The following is a 22,469-nucleotide window of genomic DNA, read 5'->3' on the forward strand; positions in this document are numbered from 1 at the left end:
TTTTCTTGGTGGGTTTGTAGATTGTTTGTATGTTGTGTTTCCTCATCAGCTTCCCTCTGCGGTCAGTGGTTCCCTTGATGTATGGCAAGAACACTTTCCCTCTGGGTGGATCTTCATCTTGACTCTCGTGGCTTCTTCTCGGTTGTCTTGCAGCTCTTCTGATGTCTGAGGTGGAGTCTCCATTGGCCTGGAGAGCCCAGTTGAGGTGGTTCAGTTCCTCTTGGAGGAGGTGGGCTTCGCAGATTCCTTTTGCGCGGTCTGCCAAGGCTTTAATGGTGCTTCTTTTTTGACTTGGGTGATTGTTGGAGTTTTTATGTAGATATCTATCTGTGTGTGTGGGTTTTCTGTAAACGGTGTGACCCAATTGTTGATCTGGTTTGCGGATGACTAGAACATCTAGAAAAGGCAGTCTTCCTTCATTTTCTTTTTCCATGGTGAACTGGATGTTTGGGTGGATGCTGTTGAGATGGTCCAGGAACCTGTTGAGTTCTTCTTCTCCATGGCTCCAAATGGTGAAGGTGTCCTCCACATATCTGAACCATATCATGGGCTTTTTGGTTGCTGTCTCCAGGGCTTGTTGTTCAAAGTGTTCCATGTAGAAGTTAGCTATGACCGGGCTGAGAGGGCTCCCCATAGCTACTCCATCTTTCTGTTCATAGAATTCATTATCCCACTGAAAGTAACTGGTGGTAAGGCAATGGTGAAACAGAGCCGTGATGTCTTCTGGGAACCTCTGGTTGATGAGTGCCATGGTGTCTGCAACTGGGACCATGGTAAATAGAGTGGAAATTGCTTTTGGACTTCATTTCCCAGAATTCCTCTCTATAGTCCAAACCGCCTGGGCTTTCTGGGAGTTGAAGTCCCAAAGGCCTTGTCATTCCGCATGTCTCCGGCAGAGGGGAGCAGAGAGCTCTTTGCGAAGCAGCCGACGGGAAAAGGTGACCTCTCTAAATAAAGCGTAGGCGGCACATTCTTGGCCTCGTGCACTCGCCGTAGTTCCAACCCGGGCGTCTGCGCATGTGCGTGCTGTTCTTCAAGTCCTGTGAGGGGAGAGCACCCACTCCAATCCCGGAAGTCGGTCCAAGAGCTGCTTCAACATGAAGTCCCGCTTCAACACTGTAGATATCCGGGCAGTAATTGCAGAGATGAGGCAAAGGTAGGAGAAAAGTGGAAAAGGAACTGTCTAGATCAGGCCTGGGCCAACTTGGGCCCTCCAGGTGTTTTGGACTACAACTCCCACAATTCCTAGCAGCCTACCGGCTGCTAGGAATTGTGGGAGTTGTAGTCCAAAACACCTGGAGGGCCCAAGTTGGCCCAGGCCTGATCTGCTTCCATAACTGTGTTTACTACAATGCTCTTGTGAAGAAAATACATATATCTGTCTTCTCTTTGTTACAGCTTGTTGGGAATGAGAGTCAACAACGTCTATGATGTGGATAATAAGACCTACCTCATCCGCCTCCAGAAGTAAGAGTCAAATCATTGTTTTCGCAATTCGAAATACTTATAGTCTTGTATGTTGAGCCTCTGTGTTGTCGAAGGCGTTCATGGCCGGAATCACTGGGTTGCTGTGAGTTTTCCAGGCTTTCTATCCATGTTCTACCACCATTTATTTATTTATTTGTTTAGGTTGTTGTGGGGTTTTTCGGGCTATAGAGCCATGGTCTAGAGGCATTCTCTCCTGACGTTTCGCCTGCATCTATGGCAAGCATCCTCAGAGGTTGTGAGGTCTGTTGGAAGTAGGAAAAATGGGTTTATATATCTGTGGAATGGCTGGGGTGGGGCAAGGAGCTCTTCCCTGCTGCAGTTAGGTGTGAATGTTTAGCTGATCACCTTCATTAGCATTTGAAGGCCTGCCTGAGCCTGGGAAAATCTGTTGCTGGGAGGTGTTAATCTGTGCCTGGTTTTTTCCTCTCTGTTGTTTTGCTGTTATAATTTTAGAGTTTTTTAATACTGGTAGCCAGATTTTGTTCATTTTCATGGTCTCTTCCTTTCTTTAGAAATTGTCCATATGCTTGTGGATTTCAATGGCTTCTCTGTGTAGTCTGACATGGTGGTTGTTGGTGTGGTCCAGCATTTCTGTGTTCTCAAATAATATGCTGTGTCCAGGCTGGTTCATCAGGTGCTCTGCTATGGCTGATTTCTCTGGTTGGAGTAGTCTGCAGTGCCTTTCATGTTCCTTGATGCGTGTCTGGGCATTTCTGCGTTTGGTGGTCCCTATGGAGACTTGTCCACAGCTGCATGATACACGGTAGACTCCTGCAGAGGTGAGAGGATCCCCCTTGTCCTTTGCTGAACGTAGCATTTGTTGGATTTTCTTGGTGGGTTTGTAGATTGTTTGTATGTTGTGTTTCCTCATCAGCTTCCCTATGCGGTCAGTGGTTCCCTTGATGTATGGCAGGAACACTTTCCCTCTGGGTGGATCTTCGTCTTGACTCTCGCGGCTTGTTCTTGGTCTTGTAGCTCTTCTTATGTCTGAGGTGGAGTCTCCATTGGCCTGGAGAGCCCAGTTGAGGTGGTTCAGTCCATCTTGGAGGAGGTGGGGTTCGCAGATTCTTTTTGCACGGTCTGCCAAGGCTTTAATGGGGCTTCTTTTTTGACTTGGGTGATGGTTGGAGTTTTTATGTAGATATCTATCTGTGTGTGTGGGTTTTCTGTAGACGGTGTGACCCAATTGTTATTTATTTGTTTGTTTACCATAAATGTGCTGGTACGTCTGTATTTATTTATTTATTTATTTCATAGTTTTGTATACCGAGCTTCTCAGCCTCGTCGAGGGACTCAGCCCGGTTTACAGCCATAAAAACATATACATGCATTAAAATATCATATATCACAAATTACAAAACAACTTTAAAATACACTAAATATAAAACTACAGTGGTCAGTCGTCCCATTAAGATGGATCTATATCCACTTCCATCCAGAGTCCTATGGTGTTGTCTCATTCCTCGAAGGCCTGACTCCACAGCCATGTCTTCACCCGTTTCCTAAATGTTAAGATGGATGGGGCAGTTCTGGCCTCCAGAGGGAGAGAGTTCCAGAGTTGCGGGGCCACCACCGAGAAGGCCCTGTCCCTCGTCCCCACTAGGTGCGCTTGCGAGGCCGGTGGGACCGAGAGCAGGGCCTCTCCAGATGATCTTAGTAATCTTGATGGTTCGTAGGGGAGAATACGTTCTGAGAGGTAAACAGGGCCAGAGTCGTTTAGGGCTTTATAGGTCAACACCAGCACTTTGAATTGTGCTCGGAAGTTAATTGGCAGCCAGTGGAGCTGTCGTAACAGCGGAGTGGTGTGCTCCCTGTACCCAGCCCCCGTTAGTAATCTGGCTGCCGCGCGTTGGACTTGCTGCAGCTTCCGGGCAGTCTTCAAAGGCAACCCCATGTAGAGAGCGTTGCAGTAATCTAAGCGGGATGTAACCAAAGCGTGTACTACCGTGGCCAAGTCAGCCCTCCCAAGGTACGGACGCAGCTGGTGCACAAGTACCAGGAGCTCCAACTCTATTTTCTTTCAATTAAGTGTTTGCATGCCTTCCAAAGTTTCAGGGATTCTGCAAAAAGGGTGGCTTCCTTTGGTTTGCAGTCATAGGGCAAGCCACCTGTCTATCATTGTTAAGTTTGGATCCGCCCCTTCTCCCAGGGAGATGGGAAGTTAGTCTTAGTGAGTAAAGCTAAGTTAGAGGACGTGGACAAGCTTCACCTGCAGAAAAGCTTCATTTCTAAAGACATTGCGGGGGGAAATCCCCAAATATCTGGCTGGGAGCTTGCAGCCTCTCAACCTTACAGCATCCGAGGGAAACAGCCCTAAAGTCTTAAAGAAATTCCAGAGGGAAAACAGCTTTACAGACCCAAAGAATTCCAGCTGGAGAATCTACAAGCTTTGCCTGGTAGGTTTACTCGGTACCAAGACGCAGTTTGGAATCGGTAGTAGATCCCACATCAACAAAACATAGATAACAGACAGCCTGGGAGAGGTTAAAAAAGGGTTTTCCTCTCAATGTATTCGCTCTGGTTACATCCCGTTTAGAATACTGCAACACTCTCTACGTGGGGTTGCCTTTGAAGACAGCTCAGAAGCTCCAACTAGTCCAACGCTCGGCAGCCATGATTTTAACAGGAGTGGAGCGCAGGGAGCATACAACCCCCCTGTTGCGCCAACTCCACTGGATACCAATCTGCTACCGGGCTCAATTCAAAGTGCTGGCGTTGGCCTTTAAAGCCCTAAACGGTTCTGGCCCAAGCTACCTATCCGACCGCATCTCTGCCTATGAATCCACCAGGACTTTGAGATCTTCCGGGGAGGCCCTGCTCTCGATCCCACCTGCTTCTCAAGCACGGCTGGCAGGGACGAGAGATAGGGCCTTCTCGGTGGTGGCTCATCGGCTGTGGAACGCCCTTCCTACGGACATTAGACTAGCACCATCTCTAATGGTATCCCGTAAAAAAGTGAAGACCTGGCTGTTTGAGCAGGTGTTCGAATAATTAGTGCAATGATTGGTTAATGAACACTGGAATGGAACAATGGATGACGAATCTGGAACATGTTTTTGATGACGAGACGACAGTGAATGGGTATTGTAGTAACTGTTTATTAATTGTGTAATGTGTTAGGTTGTTAACTGTTTTTATACTGTAGCACTGAATTTTTGTTGTGAACCGCTGTGAGTCGCCTTCGGGCTGAGAACAGCGGTATATAAGTAAGGTAAATAAATAAATAAATAAATAATGAAGGCAGTTGCCTGTCCCTTGTGGACAAGATTAAGGAAGCCACCAGTTGATTTAAAGCCTTGAAGCATTTGTCTGACTCATTGAAGATTTGAGAAATATCTGTTTAATTTGTTCAATAATAAAGGACTTTGTTTAACCTTTCAAGCCATCTAAAGACCATTTCTTCAGGAAAATCCTTGAGGACCTCTTTTCGTGGCACCCTGGCTTCCCGCTGGGCACAAGGTGCACATCCTATTTCAAAGACAATTATTACAGGCCCAATGTGTGACAGAACAATAAATAATAATAATAATAATGCATTGGAACTTGTGCCACAAATACCATCTGTGTGCGACAAAGAACTGGTGGGATCACAAGCCGGAAAAAGTTACAGAGAATGAACACGCCAAACTCTTCTGGGACTTTCGGATTCAGATAGACAGCTCTGGAGCACAAAACTCCTGACCTCACAATTGTGTTAAAAAACAAAGTATGGATTGTTGATGTCGCAATCCCAGTTGACAGCACAATTGCAGAGAAATAACTGGAAAAGCTGATATGACACAAGAATTTCAAGACCGAACTGCAAAGACTCTGGCACAAGCCAGTCAAGGTGGTCCCAGTGGTGATCGGCACACTGGGTGCAGTGCCTAAAGATCTTGGCCTGCACTTAAACACAATCGGCGCTGACAAGATTACCATCTGCCAGCTGCAGAAAGCCACCTTTCTGGGATCTGAACGCATTATTCGCCGAGACATCATATAGTCCTAGACACTTGGGATCATCACTGGGACCTCCTTGACTGACTTGTGCCAGAGTCTTTGCAGTTTGATCTTTAAATCCTCATATTGTGTCATTATTATTATTATTTTAATATTGGTCACCAGATTTTCTTCATTTTCATGGTTTTCTCCTTTCTGTTGAAATTGTTCAAGTTGAAATCGTGAACAGAAATGTGGATATGCTTTAATTATTTCCATTGACTGTAGGCCAGATGTCAAAGCTACCCTTCTCCTGGAGTCTGGGATTAGGATTCACACCACAGAATTCGAGTGGCCTAAGAACATGATGCCCTCTGGCTTTGCAATGAAGGTAAAATGTTGCTCTTTCTAGAAATTTATTGCACATCTGTATCGGTTGAGTGAAGTTGTATCAAGCAGGTCATCTGTGGTTCTGTCCAAAAGCTTTTAAGCATCTCTGCTTGTTGTTGTTGTTGTTTTTATGATTATGATTATTATATTTACATATTTATATATTTATATTGTCCCAAACCCTAAATGGTTTGGGACCCGCCTACCTTCGTGACCATATCTCCCTCCATGAACCAACCCGGGCCCTCCGTTCTTCTGGGGAGGCCCTTCTTTCGCCCCTGCCAGTGTCACAAGCTCACCTGCAGAGATTAGGAAAGCCCCTACCCTAGAAACCTTTAAAAAGAACCTTAAAACCTGGCTTTTCTGCTGCGCCTTTGGTGAGTAGGTATACAAACTCACACTATTGCTTAGCCTCAACGTTCTGTCAATAACCTGCTTCTCCTTACTCGAGTTTTTAATCGGTTTTTAATTAGTTTTCTTTTAATCATTACATGTAACCCGCCCACTGTCATTGTGATTGTGTTTACTGTAATTTTATATTGTTATGTATTCATATGTGTTATGTAATTATGATGTTGTTGTTTATTGTTTGCGTCTTCGGTTTTATCCTGCTGTAATTTGTTGTTGGGCTTGGCCTCATGTAAGCTGCCCCGAGTCCCCAGCGGGGAGATGGTGGTGGGGTATAAATAAAGTTTATTATTATTATTATTATTATTATTATTATTATTATTATTTATCTCTCCTGAAGGTTACTCAAAGCTACTTAACATAAAAGCATCAGCACACAGTTGAAAATATGTAAACATTAAAACAGGATTAAATATAAACAGTATTTAAAAATTCCAAGTTAAAAACCATGAAAACATGTTCAAAGTTGAAAACCACAGCACCCCCTGAATTGATATTAAAACTCTTCTTTTAAAGCCTGTCTGAATAAAAAGGTTTTAGCCTTGGCCATGTGCATCTGAATCTTTTTTCCTTTTTGTTTAGTAGCAGCAATGCACAGCAATAGGTGTTGCTTGCATGATGTTTTTGTGTTGTCCATTGCCATTTTGGAATGTATATATATGTGCGCCTTTGCCCAGAGTCACGTTTTCAGACCCATTTGCCCTTTCTTTGTTAATAGTGTCGCAAGCATTTGAAGACCAGGAGGCTCGTGAGCGTGAAGCAGCTCGGTGTGGACAGAATAGTAGACTTCCAATTTGGAAGCGATGAAGCGGCTTACCATCTGATTATTGAGCTCTATGACAGGGTAAGCGGAAGGAGAGATGGCAAGGTTGGCCCAGTTTACCTGTCCGAACGGATTCTCCCCTATGAACCATCAAGGTTGTTAAGATCTTCTGGAGGAGCCCTGCTCTCGGTCCCACCACCCTCACAATCGCGTCTGGTGGGGATGAGGAACAGGGCCTTTTCGGTGGTGGGCCCTCGGCTCTGGAACTCTCTCCCATTGGAGATTAGAACTGCCCCTTCTCTCCTGACTTTTAGAAAGTTGGTAAAAACTTGGCTATGGAATTTAGCATTTGATGAGTGAGTCAATAACTCTTGACCACACGGACGGACGGATGGATACTAATTGTGATTTCAGTTTGACGACTTGGCCTTATGTAATTATATGATTGGTTTTAATGTAATTTATGTATTAATGTGTTTGGGGTTTGATGTTTTAAACTATTGTTTATGAATCTTGTTGTAAACCGGCCTGAGTCCCTCTCCGGAGGTTGAGCAGACCGGTATATAAAAGTTCTAAATAAATAATAAATAAGTAAACAAGGTTACACTTCTCTTGGAATTTGGAGTTAGGATTAACCTGCGCTGAGATGGCTTGGACTTCCCATCAGATTGACTCTTCCAATGTCCTGAGTTTGGATTGCTTACAGATTGAAGCTTACATTCTGGGAGTGGAAATGCTCTGATGTGCTTTTGTCTTGGGTTTGTTGTAGGGCAACATTGTGCTGACTGACCACGAGTATCTCATTCTGAACATCCTGAGGTTTCGTACCGACGAAGCAGATGACGTCAGGTTTGCTGTGCGGGAACACTACCCGGTCGATAATGCCAAACCAGCAGCACCGTTGCCTACTTTGGAGAGGTGAGTCTCTGTGTCGTGTGGCCCGTGGACTGGAGCAGAACCAAACCCCTGCAGCTGAGTCCAGATAATACGTGTCATAAGATTTGGAAGTATACTAGCGACATCACAGAAGGGACACACTTCTCCCCATATTTATTCAAAAAGAATACAAGTCATATTTGTTTAAATCCAACTGCTAGACCAGGCAGGGGCAAACTTCAACTCCAAAAGTCCAAAACATCTGGAGGGCCAAAGTTTGCCCATGCCTGACTTCCCAGTTCATTGAGTTGGTCTATTGTGGTTGGGGAAAGCAGTTGGATTTAGATTATGGGGCTTTGTGAGGTTTAAGTTACTTCCCCAGATGCAGGAGTGGACAGATCTCCCATCCTACCACTCTCTTACTCTCCCTTTGTGCTTTTATTGGGTGATAATCATGTCAGAAGAATGCACATCCTTTCTATCTCTCCCTTTTTACAAGGCAACCAGCAATCACCAAAATAAAATAGTTCAGAGAGTTTTATTTAAAAAGAAACAAAATAACTCTTGGATTGCTGTGAGCTTTCTGGGCTGTCTGGCCATGTTTCACAAGCATTCTCCTCTGATGTTTCGCCCACATCTATGGCAGGCATCCTCAGAGGTTGTGGGGTCTGTTGGAAAATGGGTGAGTCGGGTTTATATATCTGAGGAATGATGTCCAGAGTGAGAGAAAGAACTCTTATCTGCTTGAAGCAAGTGTGAATGTCACAATTGGCCAGCTTGATTAGCATTTAGAATCATAGAATCATAGAGTTGGAAGAGACCTCATGGGCCATCTAGTCCAACCCCATTCTGCCAAGAAGCAGGAATATTGCATTCAAAACACTCCCGACAGATGCCCATCCAGCCTCTGTTTAAAAGCTTCCAAAGAAGGAGCCTCCACCACACTCCAGGGCAGAGAGTTCCACTGCTGAATGGCTCTCACAGTCAGGAAGTTCTTCCTCATGTTCAGATGGAATCTCCTTTCTTGTAGTTTGAAGCCATTGTTCTGTGTGATCTTCAGCGATGAGTCCAACACAACCCCAAGGCTTTGAACAGTGGCAGACGGAACCAGAGCTTCCCCATTGAAATCAGGCAGAGACTGGATTAATTCTGGTGGCTGGCCAGGCCAGAGTATCTCAGTTTTTGCAGGATTCACTTTGAGTCTGCTCACTCACAGCCAACTCATCACTGCTTCCAAACACAGCCTAAAGTTCTCAGGAATCGCAGTTGTCCCAGGTTTGAGACACAAGAGTAGCTAGGTATCATCTGCATACTGGTAGCACTCTATGCCAAAGCTCCGCACCAGTCCAGCAAGTGGCCAGAAATAGATGTTAAATAACACAACATACAAACTATCTACAGACCCAACAAGAAAATCCAACGTTCAGCAAAGGACAAGAGGGATCCTCTCACTTCTGCAGGAGTCTACCGTGTACCATGCAGCTGTGGACAAGTCTACAGAGGGACCACCAAACGCAGCGTTGCCCAAACACGAATCAAGGAACATGAAAGGCACTGCAGACTACTTCTGTCAGATAAATCAGCCATAGCAGAGCACCTGATGAACCAACCTGGACACAGCATATTATTTGAGAACACAGAAGTGCTGGACCACTCTCACAACCACCATGTCAGACTACATAGAGAAGCCATTGAAATCCACAAGAAGCATGTGGACAATTTCAACAGAAAGGAGGAAACCATGAAAATGAACACAATCTGGCAACAAGTATTTTAAAAACTCTAAAATCAGGACAGTCAGTCAAGAGCAACAGTAAAAAAGCAGGGGAATTCCAGACAGGAAACAATCAGCTAACACCTCCCAACAAAGGATTCCCCTAGACAGGAAGCAGCCAGGCTTTGAAGCTGCAAGGCCATTCAGTGCTAATCAAGGCGGCCAATGGCAACATTCACACTTGCCTCCAGCAGACAAGAGTTCTTTCTCCCACTCTGGACATTATTCCACAGGTATATCAACCCCACTTGCCAAGTTTCCAACAGACCCCCTCGACTTCTGAGGATGCCTGTCATAGATGCAGGTGAAACGTCAGGAGAGAATGCTTCTGGAATATGGCCAGACAGCCTGGAAAACTCACAGCAACCCAGTGATTCTAGACATGAAAATCTTCAACAACAGAATGACTCTTTTATTGTAGGTATTTAAGTAGAGATTGGGTGTCTATTTCTTGGAATGTTTTATCACTAGATTTCTATGTTCTCAGGGAATTGGACTTAAGGGCATTTGGCATTCTTTCCAACTCTGTACTTCTGTAATTATAATTCACTGAGTTCATTAGAAGATGGCTGCCCAAAGCCTTATGTGAGAAGCAAGGTTGTTTTGGTCTTGTTTCTGTCTGTAAATCTTTGAGCCAGACTTCTTGGACAGTAGTACTGAAGAGGAAGACCTTTTTGCAACTCTTTTGGTAATCTCCCCGTCTTGTTTCGTAGGCTGACAGAAATAATAACTACATCACCCAAGACGGATCAGATCAAGAGAGTCCTAAACCCTCACCTTCGTAAGTTCTATATGTGTTATATTGACATTCAGAATATAGTAAAAGCTGTGGCTGTGAGGAATGCTTTCCCAGCCGGACTGTGGTTACTTGAAACTGTGGTTAAGACTAAACACTATTACATGAGTCCTGGTCCCAGCGTACTATAGAGTTGAGCTGGAGGACCTCAACGTTCCTAGACAGCTGGCTCTCATTACCTATTAGCTGTTGTTATTATTTTTGACCAGTTGAATAATAATAGCAAACACAATGGCTGTGATTAAAGAGGTGCTCTGTGTTGTCAGAGGCTTTCATGGCCAGAATCACTGGGTTGCTGTGAGTTTTCCGGGCTGTCTGGCCATGTTCCAGAAGCATTCTCTTCTGAACGTTTCACCCACATCTATGGCAGGCATCCTCAGAGGTTGTGAGATATATTGGAATCTAAGCAAGGGAGGTTTATCTATCTGTGTTATGATGTCCAGGTTGGGAGAAAGAACTCTTGTCTGTAGGTTCTTGTGGGTTTTTTCGGACTATATGGCCATGTTCTAGAGGCATTTCTCCTGACGTTTCGCCTGCATCTTTGGCAAGCATCCTCAGAGGTTCCTAGTGATTCCGGCCATGAAAGCCTTCGGCAATACAACTCTTGTCTGCTTGAGGCAATTGTGATTGTTGCAATTAGTCAACTTGATTAGCGTTGAACAGCTTGCAGCTTCAAAGCCTGGCTGCTTGCTGCCTGGAGGGGAAGAAGTGCTGTTGGAGAGTGGAATAAGAAAGGTGTTTATACCCATCATACAAAAACGCTGCTACAAGACCAAATGCTATTGTGCTGGTATGGCTGTACCAGGAGTTCCAATTTCATTTGCTTTTTATTAAATGTTTGCTTGCAGTCCAAGGTTCCTGGGTTTCTGCAGATAGGTGGCTTCCTTTGGTTGCAGTCGTAGGGCAAGTCACCTGTCCATCATCATTAAGGTTTGGTTCCACCCCTTGTTCAGGGCAATTGGGAAGGGAGCCATTTTTTAGTTAGTCTCAGTAAGGAAAACTAATGTACAGGACGTGTTCAAGCTTCTCCTGTACAAAAGCTTCAATCCTTAAGACTTTTCAGGGGAGAACAGTCTTAAGAGTCTCCAAAGATTTCCAGGGAAACAGCCCTAAAGACCAAAGAACCCTTGCTGGAGAATCTACTAGCCTTACTGGTAGGTCCACTTGGCGTTTGAGACGCAATTCGACCCAGTAGCAGAGCCCACATCAGTAAGGATTAATTACAGTCAGCCTGGGAGAAGTTTAAAAGGGTTTTTTTTTCATTTAAAGCAGTGGTTCTCAACCTGGGGGTCGGGACCCCTGGGGGGGGTCACGAGGGGGTTTCAGAGGGGTCGCCAAAGACCATCCAAATACATAGTATTTTCTGTTGGTCATAGGGGTTCCATATGGGAAGTTTGGCCCAATTCTATCATTGGTGGGGATCAGAATGATATTTTATTGTAGGTGAACTATAAATCCCAGCAACTAAAACTCTCAAATGCCAAGGTCTATCTCCCCCAAACTCCACCAGTGTTCATTCACATTGGGCTTGTTGAGTATTCATGGCAAGTTTGGTCCAGATCCATCATTGTGTGAGTCCATAGTGCTCTCTGGATGTAGGTGAACTAAAACTCCAAACCTCAAGGTCAATGCCCACCAAACCCTTCCAGTATTTTCTGTTGGTCAAGGGAGTTCTGTGTGGCAAGATTGGTTCAATTACATTGTTGGAGTTCAGAATGCTCTTTGATTGTAGGTAAACTATAAATCCCACCAACTACAACTCCCAAATGACAACATCAATCCCCTGCCAACCCCACCAGTATTCACGTATTTGTGCCAAATTTGGTCCAGTGAATGAAAATACATCCTGCATATCAGATATTTATATTATGATTCATAACAGTGGCAAAAATATAGTTGTGAAGTAGCAACAAAAATAATAATATGGTTAGGGGTCACCACAACATGAGGAACTGTATTAAGGGGTCACAGCATTAGAAAGGTTGAGAACCACTGATTTAAAGTAAAGAAGAAGTTATTGAAGACAGTTGCCTGTCCTTTCGTGGGCAAGATTAGGAAGCCACCAGTTGCATAAAAGCCTGGAATCATTTGTTTAACTTTCTGAAGACAAGAGAAGTTTCTGTTTGATTGTTCATTAATAAAGGACTTTTGGTATACTTCACAAGCCATCTAAAGACCATTTGTGGTGGAAAACCTCTGAGAACTTCTCTTCGGGGGCCCCTGGCTTCCCGCTAGGCTCAAGTCGCACGTCCTGCTTAAAGGCAATTATTTCCAGGCCCAGCGCGTGACAGAACAGCTTACAGATCTGTACAGGATCCATGCTTCTGATACAGAAAGCTGTGGGTATTATTTGGAGCTGATACACAGTCGTAGTAAAATTGTATAGAATTTCCGGATCTCTCCTTTTTCATCGTTGTAATACTTTGTTTGGGGTGCAATTATTTGTTTATAGACCTGGCTGCTGTTTTCCCTGTCATAATCAGGTCTCTTTTTTGTTTTTATTTGTAGCGTATGGAGCCACTCTGATTGAACACTGCCTCATAGAAACAGGATTTTCAGGGAATACGAGAATAGAGCAAATAGACAGCAAAGGTAGGTGTTCAAATGTCCGAATGTCAAATGGGCAACATATAATCATAGAATCAAAGAGTTGGAAGAGACCTCCTGGGCCATCCAGTCCAACCCCATTCTGCCAAGAAGCAGGAATATTGCATTCAAATCACCCCTGACAGATGGCCATCCAGCCCCTGTTTAAAAGCCTCCAAAGAAAGAGCCTCCACCACACTCCGGGGCAGAGAGTTCCACTGCTGAACGGCTCTCACAGTCAGGAAGTTCTTCCTCATGTTCAGATGGAATCTCCTCTCTTGTAGTTTGAAGCCATTGTTCCATTGCGTCGTAGTCTCCAGGGAAGCAGAAAGGAAGCTTGCTCCCTCCTCCCTGTGGCTTCCTCTCACATATGTATACATGGCTTTCATGTCTCCTCTCAGCCTTCTCTTCTTCAGGCTAAACATGCCCAGCTCCTTAAGCCGCTCCTCATAGGGCTTGTTCTCCAGACCCTTGATCATTTGAGTCGCCCTCCTCTGGACACATTCCAGCTTGTCAATATCTCTCTTGAATTGTGGTGCCCAGAATTGGACACAATATTCCAGATGTGGTCTAACCAAAGCAGAATAGAGGGGTAGCATTACTTCCTTAGATCTAGACACTAGGCTCCTCTTGATGCAGGCCAAAATCCCATTGGCTTTTTTTGCCGCCACATCACATTCCTGGCTCATGTTTAACTTGTTGTCCACGAGGACTCCAAGATCTTTTCACACGTACTGCTCTCAAGCCAGGCCTCATTGTCCCCCATTCTGTATCTTTGCATTATTATTATTATTATTATTATTATTATTATTATTATTATTATTATTATTATTATCTCCCGGAGGGGACTCAGGGCAGCTAACATGAGGCCAAGCCCGAAGATACAATACAGCAAAATAAAATACGAAACAACAAAAATTACATCAAACATAAAGGGCAGGCCAAATGCACAAGATAAATGATAAAACCCTGGATGAGGTAGGAGTAGAAAAAGGTGTATTTGAGAGGAGTCCAAAAGGGACAAACAGTGGGGTTAGGCCTTCAATTTAGGACCGGGGGGGGGGGGGGGGAGTGCATCATAAGGACAACATTGTAGATGGAATGGACAGAAATGGGATGAATGGTCACTCTCCAAAGGCACATTGGAAGAGCCTAATTTTCAGAATAGGAAATCTCAGTTTTCATTAGCACGGCTTTAGAAAAAGCCAGTTCTTTTAACTTCTCTCTCTCTCTTTGTTTTTAGATATTGAAAGGTTGCTAGCTGCTTTACAGAAAGCTGAAGAATATATGGAAGTGACGGACAACTTTGACGGCAAGGTAACCTAACAACAACAACAACAACTTTATTCTTGTGCCCCACCTCCATCTCTCCGAGGGGACTCAGGGAGGCTTACAGGTGGCACAAAGTTCCTAAAACAGAGCATAAAACAAACCAAAAAATGCAAGTACAATAAAATAGAAACATATGGCATATAAAATTTTATTTATTTATTTATTTAAAACATTTATATTCCGCCCTTCTCACCCCGAAGGGGACTCAGGGCAGAGCACAACATACAAATGGCAAACATTCAATACCAGGACATGAATTCATGATATGAGTACATAAACATTAAAAACATTTGTCTCAATTCAAAGTGCTGGCTTTAGCCTATAAAGCCCTAAACGGTTCCGGCTCAGCTTATCTATCCGAATGCATCTCTCCTTATGGACCTTTGTCTGAGGAGGCCCTGCTCTCGATCCTGCCTGCCTCACAGGTGCGTCTGGCGGGGATGAGAGACAGGGCCTTCTCAGTAGTGGCTCCTCGTCTGTGGAACTCCCTGCCTAGGGATACTAGATAGGTCCCCTCCCTCCTGAACTTTTGAAAAAGAGTGAAAACCTGGCTCTTTGAACAAGCATTTGGAACTTCAGCATGACCAGATAAACTCAAATTGGAATATGAACTATTTATTAATTTATTTACAACATTTGTATACCGCTTTTCTCACCCCGAAGGGGACTCAAAGCGGTTTCCACATAGGTAATGGCAAAATTCAATGCCAGCATAAATAATTACAATTATACAATCACAATTAGACATAAATCAAATTAAAATACATCCATAAACAGTAAAACAGTCTCATCCGTCGAATCGCCTTTCCAGTCATTGTCTTTCCGAAATGCTGCATAGATTTGTTTCTACTGCCCGAAAGCCTGGTCCCAAAACCATGTTTTAATTTTTTTCCCTAAAAGCCAGGAGGGAGGGAGCGGATCTTACCTCATTTGGGAGAGTGTTCCATAGGCGGGGGGCCACAGCTGAGAAGGCCCTGTCTCTCGTCCCCGCCAGGCAGCCCCCCCCCCGGATGATCTTAGATTACGAGGTGGGGCATAGGGGTAGATGTGTTTGGAGAAGTTAGCTGAGCCAGAACCGTTCCTTAACTAGCCAACAATGTGATGTGGCGGCAAAAAAAGCCAATGGGATTTTGGCCTGCATCAAGAGGAGCCTAGTGTCTAGATCTAGGGAAGTCCTGCTCCCCATGCTCTATTCTGCCTTGGTCAGACCACACCTGGAATATTGTGTCCAATTCTGGGCACCACAATTGATGAGAGGTATTGACAAGCTGGAATGTGTCCAGAGGAGGGCGACTAAAATGATCAAGGGGCTGACGAACAAGCTCTATGAGGAGCGGCTTAAGGAGCCGGACATGTTTAGCCTAAAGAAGAGAAGGCTGAGAGGAGATATGATAGCCATGTATAAATATGTGAGAGGAAGCCACAGGGAGGAGGGAGCAAGCTTGTTTTCTGCTTCCTGGAGACTAGGACGCAATGGAACAATGGCTTCAAACTACAAGAGAGGAGATTCCACCTGAACATGAGGAAGAACTTCCTGACTGTGAGAGCCGTTCAGCAGTGGAACTCTCTGCCGCAGAGTGTGGTAGAGGCTCCTTCTTTGGAAGCTCTTAAACAGAGACTGGATGGCCATCTGTCAGGGGTGCTTTGAATACAATATTCCTGCTTCTTGGCAGAAAGGGGTTGGACTGGATGGCCCAGGAGGTCTCTTCCAACTCTACGATTCTATGATTCTATGAAACGCTTTTGTCTTTACTCAGTATGGAAGCAGGAGCCTCCATTCTCAAATTACAGCGAAATTTCCAGTTACCTTATGCCTGGGGAAACTTGGGCTTTCCAGGTGTTAGGAATTTTGGGAGTTGAAGTCCAAAACACCTGGAGGAGGGCTGAAGTTTGCCCATGCCTGATGTAGTCTAACGCTTTTCCGTAGCACTTTTTTAATGAACAACAAACCTATGTCACTCCCATTCCCTCCTTGTGCAATTCTTAGAGGCAAATGAATATCCAGAGTGTCATCTCTTTCCACGTTTTCTTTGTCAGGGCTACATCATCCAAAAGCGGGAGAAAAAGCCAAGCCTGGAGCCAGAAAAGCCAGCTGAGGAAATCCTCACGTAGGTATTGCAGGTCAGAGAAGCCCTTGGAAAGCCTGTCTGGCTATCCCTTGGCAAACCTCTTCCAACGTCATGTCTCTTACAGATACGAGGAGTTCCACCCTTTCTTGTTCTCGCAATACACCAAGTGCCCGTTCGTGGAGTTTGAATCTTTCAATAAGGTAAGATGCTCTGCTTTGAAGGAGCTTTATCAATGTTGTGGAATGAGTCAGGGCTGTGAGGGTCTCAGGAGTTATCTATATATATAAAAATGAAAAGGGCGTCCAACAGGACAGCAAAACTCAAAAAAACCCCGACGAAAATTTCCCAAAATTCCCATGCACATACCTCAACCCACAAGGTATGCACAAATCGATTCAAAATATTAAACAACATTAAAACACAGTCACAATTAGACAAAACAACTGAGCATGTGCAATGGCACCCCGCTGCAAGTCCCCGGCGCGCACATGGCCGACCGGCCAATGCACCCTCCCGCCCCGCACGATCACGCCACACCATGCCCCTCCTCCCCCGCCCCAACCCACATGATCACGCCACACCACGCCCCCTCCCTCCCCCGCCCCACACAATCACGTTCGCCAAACTTACCTCCTCCCCCTCCTTCTTCCCCCGCCCACGCCCCCTCCAATGAAGCCACGCCCCCTCCAAACCCCACCCCGCCCCTTCCCGCCCTGTCAAAATCCATCCCTCCTCCCCCTCCTTCTTCCCCCGCCCAGGCCCCCTCCAAGGAAAGAGGGAAAGAGAGCGAGAGAAGGAAGGAAGAGAGAAGAAAGGAGGGAGTGAGGCCAGACAGAGACGAGAGAAAGAGGCAATGCGAGTAAGAGAGAAGGAGGGAAGGAGAGAGAGAGGGAGGAGAGAAAGGGGGAACGCGAGAGAGAGAGAGAGAAAGAGGGGAAAGGAGGGAGTGTGTGAGAGAAGGAAGGAAGAGAGAAGAAAGGAGGGAGTGAGGCCAGGCAGAGACGAGAGAAAGAGGGAACGCGAGAAAGAAGGAGGGAAGGAGAGAGACAGGGAGGAGAGAAAGGGGGAACGCGAGAGAGAGAGAAAGAGGGGAAAGGAGGGAGTGTGTGAGAGAGAAAGAGGGAAAGGATGAAACCAAAGAGTGAAATAAGGAATGAAAGAAAGAGGTAGAGAAGGAAGAAAGGAGAGAAAGGGGAAGGGGAAGAAAAAGAGGGGAAGGAATAGGTAGGTACCTCTCTTTCATAATAGTCCAGATATCTACCTCTACTTCAAAAATTCTTACTATAGGCCACAGCAACGTGTGGCAGGGTACAGCTAGTTGATTATTAAAAACCCAGACAGTTTTAATGACAAATTTTAAACTTCCTATTTTGTGTCTAACTTTTGTTTTGTGTATTTTAATATGTATTTTATGGAAATATATTTTAATATGTGTATTCTACAAAGTGTTTTTAAATTATTATGCATTTTGATTATGTGTTTTAGCAATGTTGACAAGGAGACGCTCGCGACAATGTTTGTATGGCTTTGTATTTATTTTATTTATTTATTTCGAAATTTTGTATACCGATCTTCTCACCTCCATCGAGGGACTCAGGCCGGTTTCCAACAACAATATTACAAACAATCATTAAAAACATCATATTCCATATTACACTAAAACATTAAAATAGCAAAATACAGTCATATAATTACAATGGTCAGTCGTCACAATAAAATCGTTGTTCATCATCATCCATCCATGTCACAGGATATCGACTCACTCGTCGAATGCCAGTTTCCAGAGACAAGTTTTCACCTGTTTTCTAAACATCAAGATAGAAGGGGCAGTTCTGATCTCCAGTGGAAGAGAGTTCCATAGTCAGGGGCCACCACCAAGAAGGCCCTGTCCCTCGTCCCCACCAGCCGCACTTGTGATGCTGGTGGGACCAAGAGCAGGGCCCCTCCAGACGATCTTAACAATCTTGATAGTTCATAGGGGAGAATACGTTGTACAGTTTTTTATATACTTATATTTTATGCTAAATATTTTATAGTATCTTATTATTGTTTTATTTGCTTATAATTGTTGAGGCATCAAATTGTTTCCAACTGTGAACCGCCCTGAGTCGCCTCTGGGCTGAGAAAGGCGGTATATAAATGTGGTAAATAAATAATAATAAATAATAATAATAAATGTTGTAACCTGCCTCGAGCCTTGAGGAGAGGCAGGTAAGAAATCCAATTATTATTACTATTATTATTTAAAATACCTTCATCATTCCTATCTTAATAATAATAATAATAATTTTAAAAATAACTTTATTTGTACCCCGCTACCATCTCCCCAAGGGACTTGGTGTGGCTTACATGGGGCCAAGCCTGCAGGTCATCAATAAAACGAAGACAGTAACAAAATAATCAATATAAAACAGTAAAATAAATCTCAAAACAAAAATAAACAATAAGAATGAACAATAACATACAAGCATTTAAAAATCAATCTTTCCACCAATAAAGAGAACTCAAGATAGCTAAAAACTTATTACAACAGTACATACTACAAAACCACACAAAAATATTGATAACTATATTTCTATATATAAATTATTTGAAAGCCAGCTTGGTATAGCGGTTTGAGCATTTGGCTGTGATCCTGGAGACCAGGGTTCAAACCCCTGCATTGAAGGCAGTGACAAAACAGTAATGCATATTCAAAAAAATATATCTGTGAATGCTTAACTGGCACGTGTGGAGGGACGAACGACCTAGACATGTCAGACTACACAGAGAAGCCATTGAAATCCACAAGCAAGTGGACAATTTCAACAGAAAGGAGGAAACCCATGAAAATGAACAAAATCTGGCTACCAGTATTAAAAAAACTCTAAAATTACAACAGCAAAACAACAGAGAGGAAACAATCAAGGACATGTAATCACCTCTCAACAAAAGATTGCCCCAGGCACTGCCAGGCCATCCAATGCTAATCAAGGTGGTCAGTTGAAACATTCACAGTGAACTCCAAGAGACAAGAGTTCTTTGTCCCACCCTGGTCATTCCACAAACATATAAACCCATTTTCCAAGTTCCAACAGACCTCAACACATCTGAGGATGCTTGCCATAGATGCAGGTGAAACGTCAGGAGAGAATGCTTCTAGGACATGGTCATATAGCACGAAAAAACCTACAACAACCCAGACCTAGTTTAAGCTTTTTTCCTTCCTTCTTTCTGTGAGAAATTAGTGATCTGTTTGTAATTTCATTTACTTTTTTGAAAGGCCGTGGATGAATTCTACTCAAAGCTGGAGGGGCAGAAGATAGACTTGAAGGCATTGCAACAGGTAAGAGTTCACCTTTGAGGCAACGTTTGTATGGTCCTTTAGAGCAGGCATAGGCAGACTTTGGCCCTCCAGGTGTTTTGGACTCCAACTCCCACAATTCCTAAGAGCCTACCGGCTGTCTCGCTGATTATATTGGTTTTGCACTTTTCTGTTTTTTATTTTTTAGTTCTGTTATGCTTTTGTGTTATATTGTGTTATGCTTTGTGTAATATTGTGTTTATTGTACTGATGGGTGTGGCCTCGAGTAAGCTGGCCCGAATCCCCCGGGTGGAGATGGAGCAGGGTATAAATAAAGTATTATTATCATCATCATTATTATTATTATTACATGAAGAAATTAGTTTTTCATATTTATTTATCGTGTCATCGGCAACCATACCATTGTATTACCTTTCTAACAGAACAAAACAAACAAACAGATTAAAAAAACCACAGATTTTGCAAACTTGGTAGTTGATTAAATGTCCTTTGACCAGTATCTGGCCACTTGGAGTGCCTCTGGTGTTGCTTCAAGAAGGTCCTCCATCGTGCATGTGGCAGGGCTCAGGTGGCATTGCAGCAGGTGGTCAGTGGTTTGCTCCTCTCCGCACTCGCATGTCGTGGATTCCACTCGTGGCCCCATTTCTGAAGGTTGGCTCTGCATCTCGTGGTGCCAGAGCGCAGTCTGTTCAGCGCCTTCCAAGTCGCCCAGTCTTCTGTGTGCCCAGGGGGGAGTCTCTCATCTGGTATCACCCACGGATTGAGGTGCTGGGTTTGAGCCTGCCACTTTTGGACTCTCGCTTGCTGAGGTGTTCCAGCGAGTGTCTCTGTAGATCTTAGAAAACTATTTCTTGATTTAAGTCGTTGATGTGCTGGCTGATACCCAAACAGGGGATGAGCTGGAGATGTCTCTGCCTTGGTCCTTTCACTATTGGCTGCTACTTCCCGGCAGATGTCAGGTGGTGCAATACCGGCTAGACAGTGTAATTTCTCTAGTGGTGTAGGGCGCAGACACCCCGTAATAATGCGGCATGTCTCATTAAGAGCCACATCCACTGTTTTAGTGTGGTGAGATGTGTTCCACACTGGGCATGCATACTCAGCAGCAGAGTAGCACAGTGCAAGGGCAGATGTCTTCACTGTGTCTGGTTGTGATCCCCAGGTTGTGCCAGTCAGTTTTCGTATGATATTGTTTCTAGCACCCACTTTTTGCTTGATGTTCAGGCAGTGTTTCTGATGTCCAGGCAGTGTTTTTCAGATGGGAACTGCCAATGGGGCACATCTGAGGCGCCACCCATAGAAGCAGTCACTCTTTCAGGTTCTGATACTGAGGCATAACAGAGACAAGGATATGGCCCTTGTTGTGGCTTAAACCTGGAGCCAGCAGTTCCATCGCATTGAGCAACAGCAGTTAAAGTGTTATAGAACCACATTAATTCCAAAGTGGAGATGCACACTGGATATTGCTAGCATCTTGCCAATATTTCTTTGTCCTTCTCTCCCCAACCATTTTGACTTTCAAGGAGAAGCAAGCTCTGAAGAAGCTAGAAAACGTTCGGAAGGACCACGAGCACAGGTTGGAAGCCCTTCACCAAGCCCAGGTAGATTCCCCCACCCAGCATGCTTCATATTCTTCATAAACTAGACAGCAAAAGAGTTTGATTGCACAAACAACACCACAATGGGTGAAGATTTGGGGTCATGGGGCAATTCTCTCCCTGTGGGTTGGGGGTGGCAGCAAAACACACAAAGTACCAAAAATGAGGAGAAACAACAAAACAGAAGCTGTCAAAAACCCAATTTCAAGAGAAGAAAGTAGTCCTTTTTTTCTCAGGGCAAAAACTAACCAGGAGTGACTTTCAAACTAAGTCATGAAGGTTTCAACTGACCACCTTGATTAGCATTTGATTGCCTGGCAGTGCCTGGGGCAATCTTTTGTTGAGAAGTGATTAGATGTCCTTGATTGTTTTCTCTCTGTTGTTTTGCTGTTGTAATTTTAGAGTTTTTTTTTTAATACTGGTAATCATGAAAATGAACAAAATCTGGCTACCAGTATTAAAAAAAAAACTCTAAAATTACAACAGCAAAACAACAGAGAGGAAACAATCTGGGACATCTAATCACCTCTCATCAAAAGATTGTCCCAGGCACCAACAAGCCACACCAAACAACTGCCAGGCCATCAAATGCTAATGAAGGTGGTCAGTTGAAACATTCACACCTAGCTCCAACAGACAAGAGTCCTTTGTCCCACCCTGGTCATTCCACAGATATATGTATTGTATACCCTTTTTCCTAGTTCCAGCAGACCTCACTACCTCTGAGGATGCTTGCCATAGTTGCAGGCGAAACGTCAGGAGAGAATGCCTCTAGAACATGGCCATACAGCACGAAAAAACCTACAACAACCCAATAAACTGTTTGCTTATACTCTGGACTCTGTGGTGCTGTGGTTATTGGTGGCTTCAGGCCTAGGGTGCAACACCTGGGTCATTTGCAGTCCAGCTTTCAGTCTTCAATTTCCCCCCCAAGGAAATTGACAAGGTGAAAGGAGAACTTGTGGAGATGAACCTGGAGATGGTGGACCGTGCCATCACGGTGGTCCGGAGCGCCCTGGCCAACCAGATCGACTGGACGGAGATCGGGTCACTGGTCAAGGAAGCCCAGGCGCAAGGGGACCCCGTGGCCAGTGCCATCAAGGAGCTGAAGCTGCAGACCAACCACATCACCATGCTCCTCAAGTAAGCGGCCTGTGGGTGGGATTT

At 44.5% G+C, this 22,469-nt stretch overlaps 1 protein-coding gene across 1 annotated transcript in view; it reads left to right on the forward strand.

Annotated features, from left to right (window-relative positions):
- The first annotated feature begins 1,017 nt into the window (after nucleotides 1–1,017).
- The window catches only part of NEMF (nuclear export mediator factor), a 48,498-nt gene continuing 27,046 nt past the window's right edge, over nucleotides 1,018–22,469 (forward strand). The window contains exons 1-13 of the mRNA XM_067463144.1: nucleotides 1,018–1,156; nucleotides 1,399–1,467; nucleotides 5,695–5,797; nucleotides 6,923–7,048; nucleotides 7,737–7,885; nucleotides 10,331–10,398; nucleotides 12,922–13,005; nucleotides 14,243–14,316; nucleotides 16,369–16,439; nucleotides 16,525–16,600; nucleotides 19,663–19,725; nucleotides 21,228–21,305; nucleotides 22,237–22,445. Of these exons, the coding sequence (XP_067319245.1) occupies nucleotides 1,098–1,156; nucleotides 1,399–1,467; nucleotides 5,695–5,797; nucleotides 6,923–7,048; nucleotides 7,737–7,885; nucleotides 10,331–10,398; nucleotides 12,922–13,005; nucleotides 14,243–14,316; nucleotides 16,369–16,439; nucleotides 16,525–16,600; nucleotides 19,663–19,725; nucleotides 21,228–21,305; nucleotides 22,237–22,445 (1,229 nt within the window). The 5' untranslated portion in view covers nucleotides 1,018–1,097. The remainder of the gene's footprint in view (nucleotides 1,157–1,398; nucleotides 1,468–5,694; nucleotides 5,798–6,922; nucleotides 7,049–7,736; nucleotides 7,886–10,330; nucleotides 10,399–12,921; nucleotides 13,006–14,242; nucleotides 14,317–16,368; nucleotides 16,440–16,524; nucleotides 16,601–19,662; nucleotides 19,726–21,227; nucleotides 21,306–22,236; nucleotides 22,446–22,469) is intronic.

This window comes from Anolis sagrei, chromosome 1, assembly GCF_037176765.1.
Source record: "Anolis sagrei isolate rAnoSag1 chromosome 1, rAnoSag1.mat, whole genome shotgun sequence".
NCBI lineage: Eukaryota > Metazoa > Chordata > Lepidosauria > Squamata > Dactyloidae > Anolis > Anolis sagrei.